The sequence below is a fragment of the Porites lutea genome, chromosome 2 (assembly GCF_958299795.1).
Source record: "Porites lutea chromosome 2, jaPorLute2.1, whole genome shotgun sequence".
Taxonomy (NCBI): Eukaryota; Metazoa; Cnidaria; class Anthozoa; order Scleractinia; family Poritidae; genus Porites; species Porites lutea.
Window position 1 is genome coordinate 1,016,058 of NC_133202.1, and position 25,984 is coordinate 1,042,041.

The following is a 25,984-nucleotide window of genomic DNA, read 5'->3' on the forward strand; positions in this document are numbered from 1 at the left end:
TCGATTGGTGACGAGTGAAATAAGGGAATTAAATTGCACGCGCGTTTTGTCCAAATCCTAATAATTTCCCTTGACTAAGGGGAGGGAAATTATTAGGATTTGGACAAAACGTAAGTTAAATTATTCCCATTAATTTCACGGATGAAAAATTACACTCGCCGTCGTAGGTTTTTGACACTGCATGTTTATCAAATTGATTATCAGTCGAGAACTCCACGCTCTGAAAACTTTAGATCTTAAATTTTGGCTCAAATTCAGAATTCTCGGAATTTTTCGACAAAGTACCTGATAGAATCCTTCTTGATGTGCTCTTTCGTGTCTTTAGGTTTTCTAAAGCGTCTTATAATGCCCTGACATCTCATTCATTTAAGACCGCCAATGTGGCACTGATACATACCGAACTTTGCCTTGCAATTTTGTAATTTCACATTTGAAATATCACAAGTGGTATTTATGCGAAATATCACGTACAAATCATGGTATTATTTGTTTATACTACTGCCCAAACAAGGTTTGTAACTTTCACATGTAGGTATTTCAAATTAAGCTGAAATACCACTGCTCTAGGCCAATCAAATTGCAGAAATTTCTCAGTTAGTAGTATAAAAGCTGAAATTTCGCGTTAGATATTAAGGAGCAATTTGTCACCCATGATATTAATGACAAAACCCCTTCTAGGCCCAGCTGTTCGAGGGCCGATTAGTGCTTACCCGGGGTTTAATTTTAATCTGTGTTTCTTTTCTTTTGTTCAAAAGCACTTTGTCGGATAATGTTTCTCTGTTATTTTTAAGACCCAATCATCAATTTGCAGTCAAAAAGAATAAAACTGAATTTGTACGTGCAATCAAATGGTGACGAGTGAAATTATTCCCTAATTTCACGAGTATACCATTTGATTACCTATTAATGTCATGGGTGACGAATTACGCTAGCAATCTTGGATTTTTGACATGTTTATTCTGGATCGCATCGATCGAGAACTTCCCTTTCTCGAACGTTTAGAGATTAAATTTGGCTTAAGTTCAGAAATTTTCAACAAAATACCTGTTAGAATCCTTCTTGATGTGCTCTTTCGTGTGTTCAGGTTTTTTAAGGCGTGAAGGCCTGGAGGCTCGGGAAATTATTAGGATTTGGACAAAAAGCGCGTGAAATTATTCCCTAATTTCACTCGTCACCATTTGATTACACATACTTATTTCCTTGATGCAAGTTCATTGGGGAAAGAAGAACAGACTGATTTATACACACCCCATCCCAGTGCAAAGTAATAACGCATTTTTGTTGTTTGCACATCAAACACTGAGACAACTTTCGTAAACAGATGAATGGCTTCAACGCACATCCAGGCGAATGAAGCTGTAAAAAAGTAGTGAAGCATAACTGCTACGGCTATACAAACACCCTAGCAAAACAAAATAAAAAGTAAAAGTAAAATCTTTGCCTACTGACAATTTTAAGAAAGCAATTTTGAAATAACAAGGGTTATGTTCAGGGCAATGTTAGCGTTGTTGTATTATATTATGTGCTGAACAAGCGACGTATAGTAAATAACAAATAATGATAATTAATAAGCTTTGTATATCCATCTTTAAAAATCAACATATACAATGGATTTACGTGATTAAAGGAGAAAAACATATACTACGAAATACTATTAAGTGAATTTCTAATAAAGGTTAGTAAAAATATACAGATAATAAAAGGAGGAGTCTTGCAGCTCTTGCTTAAAACGAGTTTGTACGATAATGATGATGATGATGATGATGATGATGATGATGATGATGATGATGAACACTTCACTTACCTTTATGTCTGTGGCTTCGATACCAGCAACAAATAATAAAAGTGACCCAGCTAAAGAAATACACAGATTTAGATGGATTCTGTATCGAAGGATGGATAAGCTTCTGAAAAACACACACAATGAAAGGTATTCAGATTGAAAGGTATTCATCAACTATTCGTCTTTTGTGTATTTTTTGTAAAAAAAAATAATCGGTTATTTAATAAATTAACATTTTAACTGCAGCCATTTTTTTCTCCAGTATCCTTTCTTCCTCCAATTAAAGCTAATACGTCAAAAGTCTAAATACATTATGCAGTGTTCCAGTTTTAACGAGCTAAGATCTGTTCTCAAAGAGATTTCTGCTTCTAAGACACAAAAATTTTATTAGCCTCACTAGTGACAAATGACTTTGTGATAAATTGATTAAGCATGCGCACGCGGTATGTACATACTACAGTACTAACCTGACACATGCGAAGGTAAATATGCATGCTACAAGACAGACGATTGCTATCCCACAACCAATTTTTGTGATGAGGTCCAGTGCCTTTTTTTCATCCTTGGAAAACTAGAAATGATAAATTATAAACCCCTAAGCTTAGAACACGCTCTTGCTAAGGATTGGTAATTTCACCGCCAGAATGAACACCTCTTGTTCCCCTGCAAGTAGCACTTTTCACCGTATTTAGAGTCATTATGTTGCACGATACAAGATTATCTTGAAATTGAAGAAAAACGCAGAATATAATGTACGTAAATAAAAAAATCCAAACTGTAAAGAATAACCAAGGATTGAAGACGGTTTAGGATAGAAAAGACTAACATGCGTGGATAACAAACGCAAACTTTTTCATTTTAAGATACAAAAACCTTGGCGTAGGCCCTATTAGCATTGTATAAAAGGCCTATTTGGTTTCTTTTCGAGGCAACACTGCTTTATTTACTCTTCAGCAAGGTGTTTTTGTGTAACCTGTACAATGTGTTCCTCCCCAGATCTTAGATGTTTAGTTTTCTCCAGATGGTGCGTTCGAATAATCGTATTCCGGAATGAGAACACGCAAAACGTTTGTTACAATCTCTTCTACTGTTATTTTAAATTTTGGACCATTTTTAAAAACTCTACCCACGTTGATAGTTTTAATTTAAGCAATTTTCTAGATATTCTAATTCAATGGATGCCAAAACAATTGATTTCTAGTAAGAGTTTATTAACCTAGTATTTAGTTCCGGAATTCAAAACGGCCAATCGAACGAGGCCTAAAGTAAGCGTTCTTTTCCTTTGATTAGTACCTTCACTGCTTTAGATTCGTCCTGGCCATGGTAGCTAACAAGAACAGCAAAACTCGTGAAATGATTTGTCAGACATATAGTGGAGCTGGAGTTTTGATCCTGGCTATGTACATATGTTAAGCCGCTGCCAGACCAGAAAGGCGTATTACTAGACGTGGAGTTGAAAGAAACGAAGGGAAACACAATATCAGTGACAGAAAACTAAGCCCATGATCAGAATATAAAATGGATTGAATGAAAACTTTCTTGGCAAAAATCAAAGCTATGAAGGTTTACTCCAGGTCACTAAGAAAATAAAAAGGAACTGATCGAGTGAAAAGAAGAAAGACTGAAAAAATGATCATGAAAAGACATTTAAGTATTGAAAAATAAACGACATACACTATGATTGTTCGTTATCTAATGACCTGTTAAAGTACTGACGCAACGCTGACGTCACAGAAAATTGTTTTCCTGTTTTGTACAGTTATGATCTATAACTAACAGACAAAGGTATCAGTGACGTCCTAAAACTGGTTTCTGGGAGAAGTGTCAGAGATGTGCAATGAATCGGATTAGAAAGGATGAGAAGCTTTTCACTTTTAACTGAAAAAGTTTTCCATTCTTCGTTAAAACAAAGGAGCATGTATCAAGTGAGTGTTAAAATCAAGTCAGATACATATTGTACTTTAAAGAACAACTGAGGCTTCTGATATTTCAGGATTTTTTCCTCATTATTTTTTTTTCAAGCATAATTTGTTGTTTTAAACCTTATTTTTTAGTTTTCTTTGTTTGAAGTCCTCGCTTATTTACGTCAATTTCTTATCCGAGGATAGCGGCTTTTCCGCAGAAACACTCGCACTTACCCGGAGGAACTGTCTAGAAACCTGCAAGCTGTTGAATTGCTTTGACTCTTAAAAGAAAGGGCAACAAGAGCAATCATCAACTCAGGAAATTTTACCGGGCAAAAGTGATGAAAGAAGACATGTAGTTAGTAATCAAGAAGTGTGATAAAAGAATGAACTTTTACGGATGATGCGATTTGATGAGATGAGAGAAGAGGGCTGGGAATCAGAATTTCTAGCTATATATTTCACCTTTACACCTATTAAATTCATTCAACAAGAAACAGATTTTGGGGCAGATATTTAAACGGACTTTTAAGCTTAAAAGCTCATGTTTAATAATACCGCGTTCTAAGCCATTTTTAGTTTGCCCGACGCTTTTATCTAAACCGAGCATTAATCGAAAACAATTTCAATAAAGCAATAGCGTATACTGGACAAGCACTTATTTTCTGAAATTAACCCCCTAAGAAAGAGATCTGGAGGTTCAATGATTTAAACCGGGGCCTAAGTTAGACTTCGTTTAAATAACTGACCCTTTGAGTTTTGAAAGAAATTCTGGAAATACTTTTTTTTCAGGTAACCTTCGCTAGAACAATATTAGTATTTCCATTGTTTTTACATCGCTTTTATCTAAACCGAGCATTAATCGAAAACAATTTCAATAAAGCAATAGCGTATACTGGACAAGCACTTATTTTCTGAAATTAACCCCCTAAGAAAGAGACCTGGAGGTTCAATGATTTAAACCGGGGCCTAAGTTAGACTTCGTTTAAATAACTGACCCTTTGAGTTTTGAAAGAAATTCTGGAAATACTTTTTTTTCAGGTAACCTTCGCTAGAACAATATTAGTATTTCCATTGTTTTTACATCTTTCTTGTGTTTTTGGTTTTGTTTTAATTTAGGGGTAAATAAAAAAATCATTATTATCAATACTTAAAAAGCTTTCAATGAAAAGAGACCTGCGTAAAGAAATAGGCCAATGACCAGTTGAAATATTCGAGGCAAAATGCGTGAATAAGCCTCTTCTATAAACCCTTTCCTTTTCCAAAATATAAGTATTTAGTTATTTACCTTTGTTCGAAAAGTTATCGTCGCGTTGTTTTGAAGCATTTTCAAGCTACCCCTGTTCGTTATAGCTGTAAAAGACACTATTGGGGCCTTCAGTGCAGATCTGGAGAAAAGCATTTTACTATGTCAAAACATTGTTTAACCATAAATCCTCTTTGGAGAGAGGAATCGATCTTTTATAATCAAGCTGTGACTCACAGCTTGGTAAGCGGTACGATATAAATATTAGGGGACATGCCTCTGGAGGGAGCCTTTGACGTCATAAAAATGGTATTCAGCATGAGGGACTGGATGGGGTTAACTGTCAACTGACAAAGGACCTGATTTACCCTTATTTTCTTCAAAACCCGTTTTTAAGGCCTTAAATAACATTGTTCCATTCTTTTCATCAGACAACGTGATCAAATGTGCGTTTTTAGGGGTAATCTTAGCAGCAAGACGTTTAAGTGTCATATTTCGCTAAGTTTTTACTGCGGTAAAACCCATGTGTGTCATGTGCCATCTGTTGTAAATGACCCATGATCTCAGATTTACGCTCCTCTGAATGGCTGCTCAGACTGAGGGCGTTACAAAGACAACTGCAAGTTTTTACTGAGATGACTGAGAAACGGTTTTTCCTAGTTTTCGTACGATCTACATCCCAACATTATACCTGCCAACTTTTTCTGAGTCAAATACGTGAGATTTCACCTTGTCATGACCGAGATTTCCGGAAACGTCCCGGCGACTTTCGAAGATTTCCGACGAATTTCCGAAGACTTTCGAACGTTGCCGAAAATTAAATGTCCGCAGACTGTTCCCAAAGACGTTTGAGCACTTCTGAAGCTACTTAAAAGACGACACGTTTAGCGTACTTTGATATGATTTCCTTAAAGCACAAAAAAGGACTTAAAGTCATCATGTGTTAAGAACAATTTGTCTGGACTTGTGAGTCAGGCGTCATAATACATTGTACTTGATGCGTGAGATCGATGTCTTTAGTCCACAGGCGTGATTAGACTCACGCATAATGCCTATACAATATTCTGATGGTATAAATTTTGATTGGCTTAAAGGTTGGCAATGTTGGACTCTAGCCAGCCAAAACGTTCGAGTGGAGGAGCAACACAAGACTTGAGAAAAGGAGAGCCACTCGAAATGTTTATAATAGTAAAGCTGATTAAAATTAAGGTACTGTTGCATCAGTTTTCGAATTTAATGTTTAATTTACATTATATGTACCTTTTAAACCAAAATTCGAATAAAAAATATACAAATAAGTTTCATAGTTAATGATTAATAACCATTTAACTGAAAACTGGCCAAAAGCCTAAAATTTAACTGACAACTGACATTTGTACCAACCCCACCCCCCCCCCCCCCCCCATCCAGACCCTCCAGCATGACCGTCGCCTTGGATTTTATCAATCAACTTAAATTTGTTACGATTACTGTTTAAATGTATTTACTCGAGGTAGCAATACGTTTTAATTCAACATTTTGCTGATTAAAAAAACGCGCATTTTTGTTAAAAGAAGCTTGAACTCTCTTTATTTATGCCTTTATATTCGGCGTACCTGTGGCAATCTACTGTCACCAAAGTTTGCTAAAATGTGTCCAAGGATTAACTAAACAGTAACCAAGAGATGACGGTTATGTTTCAAGACCTTAAAAACATTACATAACCCTTTTGAGGTGTTGGATCAACCCACCTTGTATGCGCCAGAATAAGAGACTTTTGTTAACAAAAACTCGCGTAAAATTAAATCGGGACTGAAGGTAAAGTGATAGCCACTGACCTTCTTTTTGAGCCGGGCGGGTCCACTGTTAACTCTTTTGTGTTCTTACATAGGGCATCGAATTTAAATACAACTGCTACAATTGCTAGTCGGTCTAAAATATGTGACAAAAAACAACAAGCAGTCAAGAATAACCCTACTTAGCCTTCCATATAAATCAATTCAAGTTACCTTTTTAATTAATGAAATCAAAAAGTAGAAGTTGCTTTTAAAGTTTTTTTCCTTTCATGGTCCCTTTTAATAATCCTTCGTGTAGATTACCAGTCAAAAAGCAATATAATGTAATATCAGACAACCATACTGAGTTGTATACTCTAACTACGAATTATATTGATTGCTATTGGATGAAATTTGATGCTGTGCATTGATGAGCCTAAAAAGAAGACTTGCCATGTGTAATATCGATGAAGCCAGGCATTAATCTGAGTGAAGCTTGTGACTGCTTGGTTGTGTTTGCAGGAACTTCAATCGTTTTGTTCAAGTCTGACGTAACGACTGCGTGTATATCTGTATTGGAAACAATGACTTAATGTGTAATTTTTTAAATCTCTAGAGATTACATCAGACTAAAAAAAGAATTAAATAACGATAATAATGATAAGGTCTGTAATCAAACTCGTGATTAAACAAATCGGACTCCCGCTACGCGGTCGTCCGATTTTGTTAATCACTCGTATGATTACAGACCGAATTGGACTCCACTCAGTTCTGTTACCATTACTAATAATAACAATGATAACGATAACTCAATCACTTAATTATTGAATTAAAAATCGTCCAATCAGCCAGTCAAACAAGAACTTTTCAAAAAAAATGATGAAGGAAGTTGTCAATCAAACAATCGATTAACTAAGGTAGACTTGATGACGAATTAATCAATTTAAGATATAAAAGTGAGAATAGCTATCAAAAAAATAAAATGATTGAATTATTAACTAATTAAACTAATTTTGAAACAGACGCAGCATAACTTAATTTATGATAAATATGAAACTAAACTACCGGAAGAAATACATTTTCGTAATGACTTAATTAATTAAGAATTAATCATGAAAAGTTACCAATAATCTCGTTAGAAAATGATTCGTCTTCAATGCCTGTTGAATTGAGAAGGACCTTGATCAGCGGAGGCAATATTTGCTCTACGTCCAGAAGTATTTCTTCGACCTGATTTATTGCACAAAAAAAGGAGAGACACTGAGAGAGAGAATATGCAAAGCGACTTGGGCTGGACATTTTGCACATTTCATGTACTGACTGATTTCTTTTTACTTTTTATTTTTAACATGACTCACAGATACAGAAGTACAGTTAAATCGTGCAATCACACCATTCAAACTTTCACCCTAAAAAGAAAGAAAAAGATACCATAAATTAGCTGTAAAATGACTTGAGCAAGTTCACACTATCAGATCTCAATGATTTATAAATCTGCTCGGTCCTCAATTTTCCTGGTTATTGTAGTTTTAAATTTTGTTCCGTTATATTTTTTACGCCTTTCCACCCTGCAGTCAAACCAAAGCGATAAAAAGCATCTTCTTTACGTCAAGCATTATTCGCCAATGGCAATCACATAGCTCGCTTGGTCACGTGACGCAACACAACCTAAGCAGGGGTGTCACATAATAGTGTACTAGTGTCCTCCATGAGGCCTAGCCTGCGATGCAGACGTAATTAACCTCGGTTAGTAACGTCTGCGAAGCAGCGCCGAGATCCTTGTTCTGTGCTCCCAACGGACTCAACGAATTACCGGAAGCAAATTTTGAATTTCTGGGCGGAGACCCAGAACAAAGATTTCGGAGCTGTTTCGCAGACGGACTTAACCAGAGTTTAGTTTCATCTGCGGCGCAGGCTAACGAGGCCTAGTACTAAACTAAAGCCAGAGAGAGAGGGCATAAAAATTATTCTATTTTTCCAGCAAATATTTTCTTTTATAGATTCGTAGCTCGTTCATATATTTAAAAGCGATTGTTGACTGTTAACTTACTAAATCTTTCATTGTTTCATTTATTAACGGGGTTCCATTCTTCGTTTCTGGTTCTTTGATCCCTGATGAAATAAATTTGTTGAGTCAGAGCTGTTTTGAAAAATCGTGAAACATCCCAGAATATATAGCTACTTTATATATCTACCTGGATTACGGTCAACAAACGTTATGGAAACTGAACCATTATTTGGTAAAAAAAAAAAAGAAAAGAAAAGAAATATATATATAGTCCAAAAGACTTGAATCTAAACGCGAAATAAAGGTAAAGAGAAGGGGAAAAGAGTAATGAAATGAAAGAGAGTAGAGGAAGGAAGAAAAGAGAAAAAATTGTGGGAAAGAAAATGGCCGAGCTCAGCGGGAATAGTGAATTCAGCACAGCTACGTTTTCAAAAATTCAGTCAGAAATGTCTCCAGAATGGGACGGTAGAGCCCCGAAAGGCCACTTGAAAAGCCTTTGTCAGATGGCAAACGGCAACAAAGTCTGACTAGATCTTCAAAACCGTAAATACTGAAAGTATGAGATATTTCGACGCAGTAGGTCCAGAACAAGAGATTTTGAGGTTTGGCCCGCCGAGGGAAGAGGAGGGAAAAGGGGAAAAGAAACAATTGTTATGTTGTAAATTTTTATATTGGCTCTGCTACTTTGGAGAGTTTTTCTGAAGCTCGAGAAATACAGGTTTAAAATTTGTCTAAATATAAATATTAAGTTTTGAAACAGAAGCCTTTTCTCACCTCCTGCGACTGTAGTAAAAGCAGGTTGCTTTGTTTTCAGAAAAGGTGTTGGCGTGCTTGGTTTATTTGACAAGTTAACGTCGTGCCGGATTTTGATTGTTGTTGAGATGATACTTTTTACTGTAGGTGTGGCATAACTTCTAGCTGGGGTTAAGAGGTGGTATCCAGATGTGGTCGAGACGAAGTTAAGAAGTGTGAAGTACATTTGGCTGTCCGTATTAACTGAGCTGTGGCTTCCAAGTGTAGCTGTCCTGTGGTGTCCTAGCTTGGTTGTACTGTGCCTTCCGCTTGTGTTTGTCCCATAAGCACCTAGTGTGGCTGAGAAAAGGTTTAAAGTTGGGAACACACTGGTACTTTTAGGTGTAGTTGATTTGTAGTCCAGAGGTGTAACTGTAATCTCGCCAAGGCCTGTATTTCGTGCAGGCAAAGATTTTCTTATATTACTTTCATTTTTGTAATTTTTAACGCCGCGATTACCCTTAGCTTCAATATCCGTGTGGTCATAATTTGAATTAAGTCTGCCTTATCTTAATTCCTTATACCAACCTACAGATGTACGCTCAAATAAGTCGTAATCGTAATTGAAAGCCACGGGAAAAGCTGAGGTAACAACTGCCTTTGAGAAACTTTTTTGTATACAAAAATAATGATCAATGAAGAAACCAGAAAAGAAATGCAGTTCAGGGAGAGTTAAGCTGAAAAGACATATGAAGTCTAAGTTTTATCTAGCTCTACTCTTCTCAAGATATATGGTTACTAAGAGAATTTTGCGCCATAGGCTCTTCGGGGACAGTTAATTCACGTACCTGTGCATCGATCATTCCGATTCTTATAACCATCTGTATATGAGCAATTGGTAAAAGTTCCATCTTTTTTTGCAAATATTCGAAGCTTAGCTGATTCCAACTTGCAGTCCCAGGCTAGAGCACTATTTCCGATGTAGATCAAAACACAGGAAGCTGCAATTATTAAATCATCATTAACTTCGACGTTACAAGGCTGAAAAACTCTGAATGATAAGTGTGCACAGGCCATTATTATCGCAAACGGTTGCGCATGCGTGCTGAGGCCTTTGCAACTGATGGTAAGTTAATGTGAAACTTTATAACAAGGATACTGTGAAATGTTTTCGGGAAAAACAATAATCTTGAATATAACAACTCATGAGATTTGGGCGAAGAAAAGGGCAACATTGGGTTGGATGTGTTGCCGCTTTGTTCAACTATCTGAAGAGGTGAAAAGGGATATCAGTTGAAATTAGTTAGAAGTTTTAAAAGCTGCTGTGTAGTGACAGAAATATTCCTTTAGAGAGAATGGTTTTACCAGGCAATGAATAGTATTACAATTCTTGGCAGGTTTTCAAAATTTTAGCATGAAATTCATACCACGTGGCGGTATATTGTACGAACGTATGATGGTGTTGTTGAATAACCAGAGTAAAGACTGGCGAATGCAATTTAAGCCTAACTGGAATTTGAGTGAGGCATTACCTGGTCTTTTTGTTGACCTGTAACTTGGCGTTTGGACGTGAAATTCGCAACAATTTCTTGAGGCTGCGCCTGCTGACTCTGTTCCTGATTTCAAACAAGTCATGTAGATGTGTATTAACCCATCTGTACAGTTCCAGAAAGTGACGTTCCCGTTCGTCAGAAGATTGGTCTTTTCTGCACAAGTCACTGAAAACGAAAAAACAGATGCATTTCGTAGTGTCCGGCGAGACGTTGAGGCATCCACTATGTGTAGGAAAATCAGGAAACGCGATCTTTTTCTAGTAGACCCTATACTGCTCATTTCATTCCGAGGGGCTCAACACAAAACCGTGAGGGTATTGAAGCATGATTGAGAAGAAATCATCGATTATGTGTGTCGGCATTCCTTCAGTGAAATTAGCGGGCAGTTCAAATGGCTAGAAAACTAATAATAATAATCTTATATCTCGGCTGTTTCTCTACTGAACCAACAGCGCTTTACAACAGTGAATGATAAAGAAAACTAAGTAACATAAAAAAGCCTGAAAAAACGTAATAATTAATGATTCTTACAATTCAAAGTAATTTCTAAAAAGGTACGTCTTAAGAGTGGATTTAAAAAATTATGCTTACTTGCAATGTCTTATACTTAATGGGAGGGTATTCCATAGTTTTGGGGCAATAAAGAAGAAAGCTTGCTCCCCATATGTTTTAAGATGGCAGCGGGGCTGTACCAGTAGTTCTTTATCAGACGAACGTAATGTCCTTGATGGTCTATAGTGAATTAAAAACTGACAGGCACTAACACTTTATTTGTTTAAAAGGAAACTGTCAATCAAATAGGTAAAATAGGGGTAAAAATTAAAGCTTATCGGCCTCTTTCACTTCCTGCCAAATTCACTTTGGACATGATGACGACACGCATGACCCAAAATGGCGGCTAACGATATTTAAATTCAATTTTTGAAGCAAGGACCAGCTTACAAAAAAGCAGGACTGGATCCTAATAAAGAATCTAATCAGCAATAAGTGAAAATATAAAACAAAAGAAGCAAGGCTGATTTTACAGTCGGGAATATCGTTGAAGTTGCCTGATGAGTGTGGTCCTATAATTTCGGACCAAACGAAATAGCACTGTCGCAATAAACGATTAATGATTACTCCTGAAGCCTGAACTTCTGTGATTATTAATAATATATATTTTTATTAATATTTCGGAAAGCACGGCCTTCCTTCTTCTGAAGAAGGAAGGCCGTGCCTTCCGAAATATTGGTAAAAAATATATATATATATATTCCCGAGAGTAAAATCGGCCTTGCTTCTTTTGTTTTAACGGTATTTAACAATTATTCCTCGAGCCCGAATAAGCTCTGAGTCAATAGCCCATGAGGCTGAGGCCGAATGGGCTATTGACTCAGAGGCCATGAGGACGAGGGGAATAATTGTTTCAGTAAAATCCAACTAGTTGGTCAAAAATATCGAGCATAAAAAAATTTTAGTGTTAATGATATATAAAATAAATCATATATGAACTGCGGAAATGAAATGAAAATGAAGACGAAATGATCGTCGCAGTGAACGCAGTTTATGCAATTGCGTAAAGAAGCCTGAAAAAAATTCAGGACTTCAACGGGGTTTGAACCCGTGACCTCGCGATTACCGGTGTGATGCTCTACCAACTGAGCTATGAAGCCACTGACGTTGGCAAATAACGTTCACTGCGACGATCATTTCGTCTTCATTTCCATTTCCGCAGTTCATAAATGATTTCTTTCATATATCATGAACAATCATTTCTTTCATGGGAACATATGAACCCACAATTGACCTACTCCCAACGTCAGTGACTTTAGTTCTTTTTTTGCCGCCAAAAAGCCCGCGCTTTTCGGTACTAGTGGGCTAATACATATAGCCTAGTAGTAACTCAACCAATCAGAACGCAGCACTAGTTGGATTTTACTAAATTGTGATAGACTATTCCAAGGTTTTTTCAACTGTTGACATAGAAAATCCGTCAATTCTGAACGAAAAACATGACTAAGCAGGGAAAGAGTATGGAAATTCGCTATTAATTATTGATAACGTGGCTCGCTAATTTGAATATCACCTTAACATTTATAAAATGCTCTGCTGGACCTTACGGCCAGTTTAAGCAGCCGGCATCGATCAAAGAGCACCTGAATCATTAAAAACCTTTTTTGCAAACGGCAAATTGAAAAATGTTGGTTATAAAAGAGAGAGGGTGGCTTAATTTCCGCCCGCGCAGCGATATTGTTACTTTTAAAACGTCCTTTTCCTTACACACTCAATACTTTAATTAACTACTAATTTTTATTCAAGGTAAGAACATCTGGAAGTTTCCAAACGTGTCTTACGTAAAGCTCTGGATCTTTCTTCACATGAATGCGTACGCTTTAGTTGGTGGTTATGCTAATGTTTAGCGAGGAAGCGCTACAATTTGAGGGTTTTAAGATCTTTAAAGGACAAGTTGAGTTTTTTAATGATTATTTTTCAGATATCTTTTCTGCATTTAGTTTGAGCCTTGTCAACCTTAAATGAAACCCGGAACATGTAGGAATCTCTGCTTGCTTGCCTATCACATGCCGACTGCTCGTAACAGACTGAGCTGTAGAAAACACCATCCGTCAAACAAACCCAACATTAATTCAAGACAAAAAACTTGGTAATTCTTCTTGGGCAAGAACTTATTCATAAAAGACTGTTTACATAATTCGAGTATGGAAAAAGAATGAAAGCTTTTTGCGAGCATGCTACTTAAGTTAGTTATGATATCGGGAAATTCGTACATAGTGTGTTTCGCTTAAAGCACAATCTAGCTTATCAGAAACTGAATTAACAATTGGCAGAAAAATGCACTCATCCGTCCCATTTATTTTCATAGTTTCAATAAATGGATTCTACATCCAAAAATTTTGAAATAAATTAATTTCATGGCCTAAAGGTAAATATAGTGTAGACGCCGTTTTAATTATAAATTTTTAGGTGGCCAAATTATACATTCAACCTGGTTGTCTTAAACTTACGGGACAACAAAGTTTATTCAGTGGCTTCCGAATATCTTATTAAACTTTTGTTTGTGGCTCGTTCGCAATTAAAGCTGAATTTAGATATTTCTACATTAGAAAACCTTTATACAGCTGTAGGGCAATGACAGGTCGATAGTGTTAGGAAGACATATCGAACATGCTTACCTTTTTTAGGTTGACAGTCCGTGTTTTGAGCTCTGGTTGGCTACATCAGAAAACAGAGGGTTAGGAAAATGTAGGATGATGTCTATGATCAGTGATAAAATATGACATAAACAAACATTTTCAAACCTCTTCGCTACGTAGTAACACGATGAAAGCCAGAAGGAACTTTGTTTTGATGTCAGATTTCATTTCTCTCTGATAGTTCTTTAAGTAGAGGAACCTTTTTCTAACAGCGCCTTTAAAACCATCCGTTTTCGATGATTGGATAAATGTCACTATATTATTTATTATTATCTGTCAACATTGGCACTTTTAAGCGACCGTTTTAAATATTCATCACGCATCCCTTTTTAACTGTCAATATTTACAAAACATCAGGCAACAAATAATATTATAATACCAATAAGTACAATATTCTCGAAATATTAAAAAAAACCGTCACAAGTTAAGGGTATTTTGTAACATGTCAAGTGCGTCTCGGAGAACAAATATCATAATTTATTCAAAAGAAGTTTTCACGATTCATCTTAGGTGTTCGTGAAACTATAGAATCAGCAATTCACGTGAAGTATCAAATAATACTTTACGATCTCGTTACCATCGGTCGAATCTTTCTTATGTTAACCAGGCGAAAACATCGACGTTGAAATTGAATACCATAATTTGTTTTGGGTATAACAGATGCAGATCTTCCCCTAAAGGTTGATTTCCACTTTCGCGTTTTTGGCTAGGCACGTTAACGCACGTAAAATTAATTTTAATCGCGTGAATAAAAAACAGGCAAGATAAAAGGATGAACTTAAACGAGAAGTCGAGCGAGGTTCAAATTTTACGCTTACGAGCGACCTTTCATGCATTGCCTCTTTTTTATTTGCGGACGTAAATTTTACGCACTTACGCACGTAATAATTACGCGACATTGGAAATCAACCCCAAGACTTGATAGCTTCTGGAGCATGCGTTTAAAGAACGTCTTACGTGAAAGAGGAAGAGGAATCGAGGGTTAAGGTGTACAGAGTAAGACTCTTTTTCCTAATACATTTCTTTCTCCTCAACGGTCGAAATTTAACAAAAAGGTGTATATTATAATAACTTCAGAGGCTGACAGCAAGGTCGGGGATTGCACAAAAACAGTGCGATATTGGCCATTTTCACCGTCCCAAGACGGGTAATCCGTCATCAAACTCCGTGAAAATTAACGAATAAACAGACGGATAAAGTCAGGACAGATCATTATTCGTCCAAAATTAAAACCGCCCCGTTTTCACCTTAAGGCGGATTATCCGTCTCATGCGAATTATCCGAGGGATAACCCGTCTTGGGCGGGGTTGAAAACAGCCATTATCCTCTCTTGTAGCAACACTGTGTAGTATCTCTGCCTTCATACACATCTTTGACTTCATAAACCAGGAGTAGTTAATCGATATACTGATAATCTATAACAATCGTTAGCAATCGATATCAATCATCGATGAATGTCAATTTTCCATATCGATCGATTGAAATCGATCAGGAAAAAGAGTTGTGACTTCTATTAATATCGATTTCCGATAGAAATTGATTATGATTGATTTGAGTCATTCGGTAGCATTTCTGTACGGTATTATTCAGTTATTCAGTCCTGATGTTAGGCAGTTTTTTTTTTAACTGATAAAATACTGAAAAGATTTGTACGCACAGTGACATAGTCATAACAGCTTTCGCCAAGCCAAGCACGACGATGGCAGTGATCCGGAGGTCTTGAACAACGCCAGTGCGTATACCATATTAATTGGTTTCAAATGTGAGCGAGATTACAAGCAAAGAACTGGAAATGCAAGATGCAGACGAGGGCACAGGATTGAATGGACATTTAAAGATCTTCTAAAACCAAGGAAACAAAAAATGGAACGCTATGAAGACAACGCCTGACGTAGTTGCTGCACTCAAAAATATAATGTGGTATAAGCTTATTAAGTTGGTCTCGTGGGTGCTGTTTGCCAAATAAGATCGTCATGTTCAGAGTATCTGAACCTTATACTCCTCAAGATTATTACTTGTCATCGATTACTATCGATTGTTATCGATTTTTGTTCATCGCTAATAATTGCTGCCGGACATTAGCCGGCAGCAGGCCATATTCTTGAGCAGTTTGAGAATTTTGGTTCAATGGTTCGATGGTCCAATCAATCTGTGACTGCAGCGCTGTGCAGTCAGCGGTTTGTTTAAGTAAGTGCTTAGCTGTCGCGCCTGTTTTTCTCTTAGTAGCAACCCACTATTTTGTTTTGTTTTCATGTGAGATCTGTGCAGAAATCGTAGTCCATGGGATGTTTGCTCTCTCTTTAAACGGTCAAGAAGTGCTGTACGGTTTCAAGATTAGTTATAGCGAGTATTCTTTTGTCACACAGATTGTTATCTCGGGAACAAGGATTGTAAATTACATAAGTGAACGGCATGTGCTGTACGTCTACCTGACCTGTGAATAAACAAGTTTTGGCCTTTACGTTATTTGTTCACAACCCTTCTCGTCATGTGTAAGATGATTGTTCGATGACGAAACACCCTATGAGCACTGCTGTTGTTTTAGAATTTAGTGAATTATTAAAATGAATTACATAATCATACTGAAACCTTAGCGAGTTATCTAAATGTAACTAGCATGCATTGCATAGTGATCGGTTCAATTTTGGTATTTCGCTCCGAGCGTTTCATAATTCCAACAAGTCTAAGTTATTAACTTTAATAAAAAAAATTCATATGTTAAACTGTTCTACATACTGTCTTTGTCCTATTCGCATCGCAATTAACGGTAGCACTTCCCTTCTCAACGAGAACTTCTAGTCAATAAACTGTATTTTCTGTGACTTCGATTTCTATCGTTTTGCGATATCAATCAAAACCAATCGGCGGATTAAATCAATTGATACAGGTTATATTGATTGATTTCCGATATCGATTTCTATCGATTAACTACGCCTGGTTATAAACAAAGAGACAAGCTCAAAATTTTGAGGTGGCATACGAATAAATTAAAGTAACGAACATATGAGAAAGCCTACATTTACAGCTCTTTCCTTGTTGTGTGTATTTCCCTTCTGAGAACTGTTCATACCTTCAAATAAACAATCACCAAGAAAAATTACTCCTTTATGAAGTACGTGTCAAGCATAAGTTTCACTGTCTCTAACTTCATTACAGTTTTTATTTCAAAGTAGGTTTTTAATCCTTCCAGAAGCAAATGCTTTAATCTTCTATTTCAGCAGTCGAGTCGGGCTCAATAGGGAGCTAAAGGGACAACGACAGCGACGGCTAAGAAAACGTCACTTAAAAAGTGAAGTCGCGCTACCTCAAACTTTATCTCGCTTATTCCATCTCGTTTAATTCGTCAAATGTTGACAGATTTTTTTTAGAGTGAATTTTAAAGGCCTGTATCAAAGTTCAGGAAAAGAAAAAGAAAGTTGTTGGCTTTGTTCACGTCCTCAACAAAACATGAAATCAAGCACTCTCACGTTGCAGTCGTGCAGCGACGGCCAAGAAATGTACAAAAAAGCATGGTGCAAAGTTGTTGCCTCGCCAATCTAAACCTATTGCTTTTTTTGCCGTTCTCGTTGCCGTCGCCATCGTCGTTGCTTAAGCTCCTTAATAATAGGGAAGTGGCTTCATTGGTCGATAATGGAAGTCACACAATTTTTGATGCGTTCTGTTATTCTGGATACAGCATGTCAAGTTGTTAAACTATTGTAGGTCCTTCTCACCAGCGAGAGGGGCAGGTCCAGGAAGTTTTATGGGGGTGATTGAGGGGGGGAGGGGGGTGTTTAAATTGTTGCACACGATTGAGACTGTTTTAAAGTTAATTATTGGTACTCTAACTTACTGTTACACATGAATTTCGTTTAAAAAATTCAATTAAACAGTTTTTTATACGAAACTTTAGTGGTACAAACTTCATTTTCAATCACCAAAATGAATGCGAAGGAGGCAGCTTGGCCGAGTGGTCAGCGCGTCTGACTCGCAATCCGGCGGTCCCAGGTTCGAGTCCCACTCTGGCCACTCGATGGATTTGTTATCAGTCATCCACCCGAGTTAAAATCCTCGGCCACGCTTGTAAATACTAGCCCACTGGCTGCCTCCTGCCAGTTGGGGTTTTTAATCCTGTTATGTTCTACTTGAATTATTTGTTTTTAAGTATTTGAGTGGAGTGCCCGCAACCTAGCTGGATAGGCTAAGTGCACTTTCCACCATAAAAATCCTTAACGAAATATCGCAGACATGCATCGTTTTTTGTTAACTGTGATTTGTGTATTTATGGAATAGATTTAAGTTTTCCCTGGGCATTAATGTTACTGTTCGGCACTGTCACGTGGAACGTTCTAATACTATCTGGGAATGTCACAAATAATGCAGAGACCTCAGTAAATGACAAGGCACCGCGAGACCAGTGCAAAAGTTCAGGTTTACGGTCCCAAGAGTTGAAGGAAAGGTGACAAAGTCGCAATCTATTGCAGATAAATCAGGCAATAAGATAGCTTCAAATAAGATCAGGAAGCACAGAATGACATGAAAGATAGAAAGAAATAATACATTCGAATAATTATATCGGCCCGCGAGGAAATATGTACTTACATAAGTAAGGCGAAGGATCATTTGCAACTTGTGTGCAATTTCTGTATAATAATAACCACGCGTCGCTAGGGGAAATTTGGAGATAAGTACTGGACCACTGACATTGCCACTCATGATAAGGTTCCATGTGAATTTCATCTTGTACACATTTAACTTAAAGCAGGAAAAAATATGAATATAAGAGAAGAACTATTCACTGAGTTTTACCTTCGGTAGTGATTTTCTTTGTACCTGCCGAGATTGAGATTGACAAAGAAACTTAGAAAATTACCTTGGCCACAAATCGACCTCATTTCCAGGCCCTCTTTCATTTTCCTCCCCTTTCATCGAATAAAGAGACCCGGCAGAGACCCTGGTTAGACCTGATCATGTGACCTCCTTTCCAATTCAAAACCGCACGTATCGGTCGGTCCTCGACCAAATTTTGTCGACAGGATGATTACATACTAAAAAGCTATCGAGGGGAGAGTGAAATTGAACAGTTGTATTTTCAAAATGTCGCTGACATTTCTTCGCTGTGTTCAGAAGGGTTGTGGCATTCGTGGCACAAGTCGCTGAGGCATTCTTCAACTTTTGATCATTCACGGGAGCCGGGGGTGATATCTCAACTTCGGAACGTGAAAACACTTAGAAGAATGTTTCTATCTCTTTGTAAACTCGGATACGGTACGCAAGAATTTAACTTCACAGGGGCACCCAACGAGGATACAGTTCAAAACCACTTAACATAGCATTGTTGAACGTATTTTAGTATTCAAACGGTAGATATAGGCATATTTTTATCCCCTAAAAACTTTTCATCTGTTCGGATTTCCTAGCTGAAAATCTAGTGATCCGAAAATTATAGGGATAAAAACTTACCTTCTCGAAAATTTCAGCCAGCCAAAGGCTCCCGAAAATTCTAGGTGGCCTTTTTTAGGGTCAAAATCCGTTAAAAATGAGTAATTATACCATTTTGTAGATGTTCGAAAATCCTAGAAGAGGCAGGCAAGCAAGAAATTTTACAACAAATGCTCCGAAAATTCTAGATCTCAAATCGTCTTACGAACAGATATTTTCCCGAAAATTGCCGTTGGGTGCCCCTGACTCAAGGAAAATTCACCTACATTTGACTTTTTATGCGAGTTGAATAAAGTCGCAACAAGTTTGAAAACAAACCCGAATATATTTTAATAATAACAATAAAAAGACGGTGTCGCTGCAGGCGCTATCGTGCTTTGCAAAATCTCTTTAATTAGCGCGAAAACACCTGCCAGTACTTCTTGACAACAAGATAACCCTCTTACCCTGACATAGTAGATTTGTCACACTGGCAGTGAAGACACTCGGCTACTCTGCCCTTCAAAAAGTTTTTTACCTTTCCAACCCCCAACCCCCCCCTGAATCTGGGTGGTCACGTGGGGAGAAAAGGGAGAAAAGGGAGAAAGAGCCTGGACCAAGGTTGGGATTTAAAAGATAGACATCAAGGGAAGACAAAACAAAACAAAAACTGTCAGGAGCCTTCTAATTAAGGAAGGAAACAAAACGGAAACGAAATTTTACAACAACATTTGCCGCGTTGCATTCATCATTAGTGGTGATTAAAAAAATCCCTGTATATTATCTCTTGCTGACTTTACAGTTTATGATACCTTTATGATATATCTCCGTCCGGTTACCAGCTGTAATTGTGGCCTCGCAGCAGGGTGAAACTCCTTGTTGGCTTGTCTTGTGTGCCCCCATGATTGAACAGTTCAAGTCCAATATTCCAAATTTTCCTCGGCAAATCCAAGAAGTATCATTTTTATACGAACCAGACAGACTTTTCTTGTTCACGCACTTTCCTTATAGAAAATATGACAAATGTCAACCTTGAGGCATTTTTTGTCGAAAACAAATACATTTGGTCTGCTTCACATGATCACATTTGACTAGCTAACACTTGTCCATATACCACAATTGATCACTACGAGACGCAGTGAATAGTTATCACCACTAACAATAGTCTAGTTGCATTTACTCAAGTTTTAAAACAGTTCTGCCTGATTTGGTCGCCTCCTTGCAACCACCACGACCATCGCTTTTTCAGTTTTATTTCTTTCTTTTAATATTTAATGTTTTGCTAGAGAGGACGTTTAATTCCTCTTTTGCATCTGTATTGAACACCCTCTCAAAAGCTTTTCAGAACTAAATGTGTTTAATGAAGGTATAAAAAAGCGGGACCATAAAAAGGTTGTTACGAACCTTGGTTTCAGTTTCATTAAAAACGCCAGGGTGTGAAGAATTAAGATTAACTACATTGTGCTTAAAAAAAATAATAATAACCAGCGGCCATGTTGACCTTATGGCCAACTTTCAATTTCAACCAGCTTTGGATTAAATTTTTCATAGATTATTTATATTACATAGTGAGTGACTTAAGATTCGATCTTTCGACTGCGGTAAAATTAACACTAAAGATAAACTTTCATCGTTCAAAGAAGAATTTTTAAGCTCACTTGCATCCTACCTGTGGAAAATTCTTCACAATTTCTCTTTCTTGATGGAAAGCTTGTGATCTGAAATGTGGCATTTAACAAGTAACTCATCTTGTAAATCCTAAGTATTAAAAATGCTGTTAACCATTAAAGGTCTTACCAATGTTCCAAGTAAAATGATGAGTAGGAGCAGAGACCAGAGTTTTATACCCAGCATTGTTTTGTGAAACGTCTGTGAAGGCAATCTAGGTGCAAATACAGCGCATCATGAATGATTAATAACTAAGTGCATTCAGCATAAATACAAGCTGTGAACCGTATTAACTAAATTGCGTTTAGGTTTCCGGTTTCTATATTAAAGTATTGAATTCAAGGCCTCAATTATGACAGGCCAGGAGCGAACAGTCTCACTTTCAGTTCAACATTCTTTTTGGTCACGTGTTGTGGTTAGGCTATCTTTTTATCTCGGAAACGATCTTTCGTTTGGATTAAGCTTCCTTTACTTCTTTTTAAAAATAATTTATTCTGAGACAGGAAATTAGAATACAAATTCCAAAAACAGACAACACTTAAAGGGCAATAAAATTTAAATAAGCATAATTCTGTCAAGGCTTATCTCCGGTTAGATTGAAAAAAATCTCTCCTTGCCTCTAAATACAACTGTAACCCTTTTTGTTCAATACCAGCGAATTAAAATCGACATTTTTTCCTTCCATTCAATTTTTTTTATAATGGTTTGTAAGGCGTGACGTCAAAGGCATGCAATGTGTTGGTGTCATCGTTATTTCTTATTAACATTTTCAGTGCTATGTCGGCTGATATTAAAATAACAACTTTTATCAGCGTTATTTCAGGTCAATATAAAAAAAGATTAATTTGATGTTCAAGTTAAGATGGACTAGATTTTCGATCAATAGGCAGCAGCTGGGGAATTTTATGATGCCGTGGTTCTGAACAGTTGCGTGGAGCTGAATATTATCTAGCAAACTGCGATGTTTTACTTTATAAGAAGACCAAAGGCAAGATTAATTGGTCTGACTAAAATCATGATATATAGTAGCTTTCCAGTTTGTAATTTGGTTCAGGTACATCTTGAACCCTTAAGCGCTTGACCAGACGTCCGAGAACTCTGTGTAGCACACAGTTGTGAGTGGCCCATGGCAGCTGACCAGTCAAAGCCACCAGGTCTGAGGCTTCAGGAACAGCCGCCACATTATGGTCATAGAACTGGTAGTTGGATCTTTTCTTGGTCATATAATTATGTATCCTAGTGTTGAACTTTTTGCCATCAGTGCACCGAGTTGTGTCTGCAGGACGAGTCCTCCTGCGGGGAGACGGCAGAAGATATAGAGCGGCTTGCTGTCGCCTGCGAACAGGGCGATGCCAGACCCACGCTGACTGTATCCAGAAATCCAGTTAGCGTAAACTAGGAACAGCAGTGGGCCAAAAATAAAACCCTGCGGTACTCCAGATGACAAAGGTGGCCAACCGGAGAATACATAATCCAGGCCAACGTGCTGACAACTGTCCGAATAGTACCTTGAGAACCACTGTAAAATGGAGCCTGACACACCATACGGCTGAAGTTTGGACGCTGATAGGTAATGTGGCACCTTTTGGAATCTTGCTTTTAAGAGGTCAATGTGTACGACGTCGCCCTCCCGGCCTTCAACCAATAAGTTCAGGGTCTCGTGGTAGACCTCCAGGAGGGTTAATGTTAGCCTGTTCCAAGCGTTCAGATAGTGGAGAGCGGTGCGAAGTAAAGATAGCGATGAAAAGAAGAGGGGGACTGGGGAGAGAGGTGCGGGAACGCTTGTAAGAATTCTTAACAAAAGTGCGTTCCGGTATACCAGATCCTGGTATACCCTCTGATTGGTTGATTTTGACAGTTTTTGTCAACAGTGGAGCGTCTTCGATCACAGCGAGAAATGCGATATGGCGATGATGACAGACTCTACGTCCCGTCCAGAATTCGAGCTCGCAACAAACACAGAGCTGAGTGACTTTCCAAACGTGGAGGCTAAAACGCGAAGAGCAAAGGAACTGTTTAAAACACGTAGTCGGCAGGATAGATGTCTTCGCAATTTCACCGACTGGCTTTGGAAAAAGACTTATTTTCCAGCTTTTTCCTCGAGTAAAGCGTGCGTTGGAATGAAGGCAGGATAGAATACTATTTACGATTGTTGTGGTAACTCCGTTGATTGCCATCATGAAAGACCAAGAGGAACATTTGAACAAAATCGGAGTAGCGGCGGCAATGATGGGAGAAGATGTGGATGAAGCCGTTAAGAGTGGAAGCTGTGAAATTGTATGATCCTTAAAAATTCACTCAAAGGCGTACTGCAGTCACAAATCGTGGTTGGCTAAGGAATGGACAAAAGGACTTCAAAGGAAAGCTTGGAAAGCAAGTTGCAGCTATCGCTATTGACGAGGTCCACTCCATCATCGAGTAGTAAATTTTCCCTTCGTTTGTTGGGCATTTTCATTGCTCGAGTTAACGATCTGTACTGAAACGGCTTTCTATCGAAATGAGCGATATTTGTTTGTCACTTGATTCATAATTTTTTTGTCACGTACACGCTGAAATCATGTTTTCAAGCCGTAAATAAATTACTTATCCCGCTCTCTATTGTCTGAAAGTCTTACATTAGGTTTTTAGTAAGATTATGTACAGATAATATTAATTTTGATGTGAGAAATTTTGATTTATTCCTAAGAACAATAATAAATGTATGGGGCTGTAGCATCAGTCTTAATTGACAAGTGAAGACCACCTACAGCCGACGCGGTCTGAGTGGGCGGATGAGTCTATTTAAAACAAATCTAACAGGCGTTCCCTCTCTCACCTCCCCCCTCCCTCGCTTTTATTTTTTCGCGCTCCTTTTTTCTTCGCACCGCTCCCTACTATCTGAACGCCTGGAACAGGCTAGGTTAATGTAGATTTAATCGCAGGAAACCAAGATGATAGACGCAGAGAAGGGAATTCGGTGTATAATTCATAATGATAAAGAAAGTAACTGTAAAAACCGTAAACGAAGATCCTGCTGGCTGTCAACGTTGGATCTCCAGAAAAGAGATCTAATCAGCTAGAATATTAAGAACCAAAATTTTATATAGATGGAGAAAGTCGGAATAATATTGTAATTCCTATCATAAATTCAGTAACATCAGTAAACCTCAAGAAGGCTGGTATGGCCAGTCGAAATATTGTTAAGAAAAAGCCTGATGATATATACGTTGTTATGATCAGCTTTCCAGTAGTCTTTAGGTTTCTCATTTTTTAGTATAATTCATAGCCAGGGTGTGGTCGTCCTTTTTAAACACTGGCGAAGCATGAGAAAGTTTGCAGTTTGCAGAAAACCCAGCAACAGGAAAAAGTGAAAAGTTTATACAGGGAAGGTTCTGTTTCGGATGCTGTTCTTTTAAAGTAGGGATCCAGGAATTTTATCCGGCCCACAAGCTTTATTGGGAATAAGACGGCAGGCGCCTGGGAATGAGTCACATGAGGCTGCCATCTCTGCGCAGGGACTGGAAACTAGATGGTAGTGAAGTAGAAGCTGGGTCGAAGCTGGGCTGATTATTCAGTGTGGCAAAAACTTGATCAGCAGGTTTGCTTTATGTTTTACTATTTCTCAGAATTTTGCTTCAACTTCATAACGTTCTAAGAGAGTGAAAAACAATCTTTAAATTTCAAAGCATTTCAATTAGTTCAAACAGACTTCAGTGTTTCGTCAAAATCTCGCGTCTGTGCTATGAAAATAAGATTAATGAACAATAATAAGTGAAAAAAAAAACAAAAAAAAACGCGAATTGTAGAATAAACAATGCAAACTGTGTTTTTTAAAATGTTTCCCCACTATGTTATTTTTGTGATGCCTTTATGTACCCGCAAAGTTCGTTGGGGGAGTTCAGTGAACAGCAAACAGTCAGATCAAAACCAAGGACACCAATACTAAATATAAATAGGCCCTAATGTACGAGAAACGTATTACTGGAGCTGTAACAGAAGCCTGTGACAATATTGCTTCCATGGTTGAGCTATGGTTGATAATTACTTCTCTAGCTGCAAATTAAATCAAACGGTTTGCACCTTTCTGTACGACAAAAATTGTCCGCATAGTAATACAGTGAAACCTGTATGGAGCGGACACCCTCGGGGAATGCTGTAGTGTCCGCTTAATACAGGTTGTCCGCCTAATACAGGTTTCGATAGATAACGTCATATGAGGTGTCAAATGCCATTCAAATAAACAATGGAAACGTTTAGAATACTCCCAGAGACTATGACGATGTACGTTTGCATTAATGTCTTTATCAAAGTGGACCAATTGATCATAGTACCATAAACATAGATTGCAACTCAAATTTGAAGAAATCAGACGAGTGAAACAAGCTCTATACAAACAAAACGAAATAGAAAACAATACTGTACTGTGAAACTAATCAAATAAGCTCGCCAAGTCATGTTTTTAATGTGAAATCGAAACATTTGTGGGTGGCAATTCGAGGCAATCTTTCGCATTTCCAGTGTCTACCGTGTTGGGTGGTGGAATTTAATTACAAGTGTCCTTTTAATACAGGGTGGCAACAATAGCTATGACCATTTCAGGTACTTTTTAGGTGTCCGCGTCCGCTTAAAATAGGTGTCTGCTTAATAAAGGCTTCATTTAAAGTAAATAAGGGAAATAAATTTGGGGACTTCGGCTAGTGTCCGCTTAATAGAGGGTGTCCGCTTAATACGGTGTCCGCCTAATACAGGTTTCACTGTAGTAGTAG

The 25,984-nt window shown here is 37.7% G+C and overlaps 2 protein-coding genes across 2 annotated transcripts in view; both read right to left on the reverse strand.

The window, feature by feature from the left end:
* The window catches only part of LOC140929164 (uncharacterized), a 45,865-nt gene extending 23,442 nt beyond the window's left edge, over positions 1–22,423 (reverse strand). Inside the window, exons 1-11 of the mRNA XM_073379033.1 lie at positions 21,369–22,423; positions 21,241–21,289; positions 20,384–20,575; positions 7,141–7,257; positions 6,751–6,886; positions 4,976–5,075; positions 3,922–3,968; positions 3,077–3,224; positions 2,251–2,354; positions 1,805–1,907; positions 1,249–1,402 (exon numbers count right to left, since the gene is read on the reverse strand). Coding sequence (XP_073235134.1) covers positions 1,249–1,402; positions 1,805–1,907; positions 2,251–2,354; positions 3,077–3,224; positions 3,922–3,968; positions 4,976–5,075; positions 6,751–6,886; positions 7,141–7,257; positions 20,384–20,575; positions 21,241–21,289; positions 21,369–21,425 — 1,207 coding nt within the window. The 5' untranslated portion in view covers positions 21,426–22,423. The remainder of the gene's footprint in view (positions 1–1,248; positions 1,403–1,804; positions 1,908–2,250; positions 2,355–3,076; positions 3,225–3,921; positions 3,969–4,975; positions 5,076–6,750; positions 6,887–7,140; positions 7,258–20,383; positions 20,576–21,240; positions 21,290–21,368) is intronic.
* On the reverse strand, positions 7,957–18,881 carry LOC140927328 (uncharacterized). The gene is made up of 8 exons (XM_073376956.1): positions 18,753–18,881; positions 17,189–17,241; positions 14,151–14,190; positions 10,960–11,145; positions 10,276–10,428; positions 9,470–9,877; positions 8,738–8,799; positions 7,957–8,096 (listed from the first exon to the last, which is right to left on the reverse strand). The coding sequence occupies exons 1-8, from the start codon at positions 18,877–18,879 to the stop codon at positions 8,019–8,021; spliced, it is 1,107 nt and encodes a 368-aa protein (XP_073233057.1). The 5' UTR covers positions 18,880–18,881; the 3' UTR covers positions 7,957–8,018.
* Positions 22,424–25,984: the final 3,561 nt, after the last annotated feature.

Excerpts from the sequence above, each read along its gene's own strand:
- LOC140927328 (XM_073376956.1), bottom strand. The coding sequence starts at position 18,879 with ATGGAACCTTATCATGAGTGGCAATGTCAGTGGTCCAGTACTTATCTC. Across the intron at positions 10,429-10,959 it reads CAGGTCAACAAAAAGACCAG|CTTCCTGTGTTTTGATCTAC; the intron begins GTAATGCCTCAC and ends TAATAATTGCAG. Across the intron at positions 8,097-8,737 it reads ATGAAACAATGAAAGATTTA|GGTGAAAGTTTGAATGGTGT; the intron begins GTAAGTTAACAG and ends CTTTCTTTTTAG.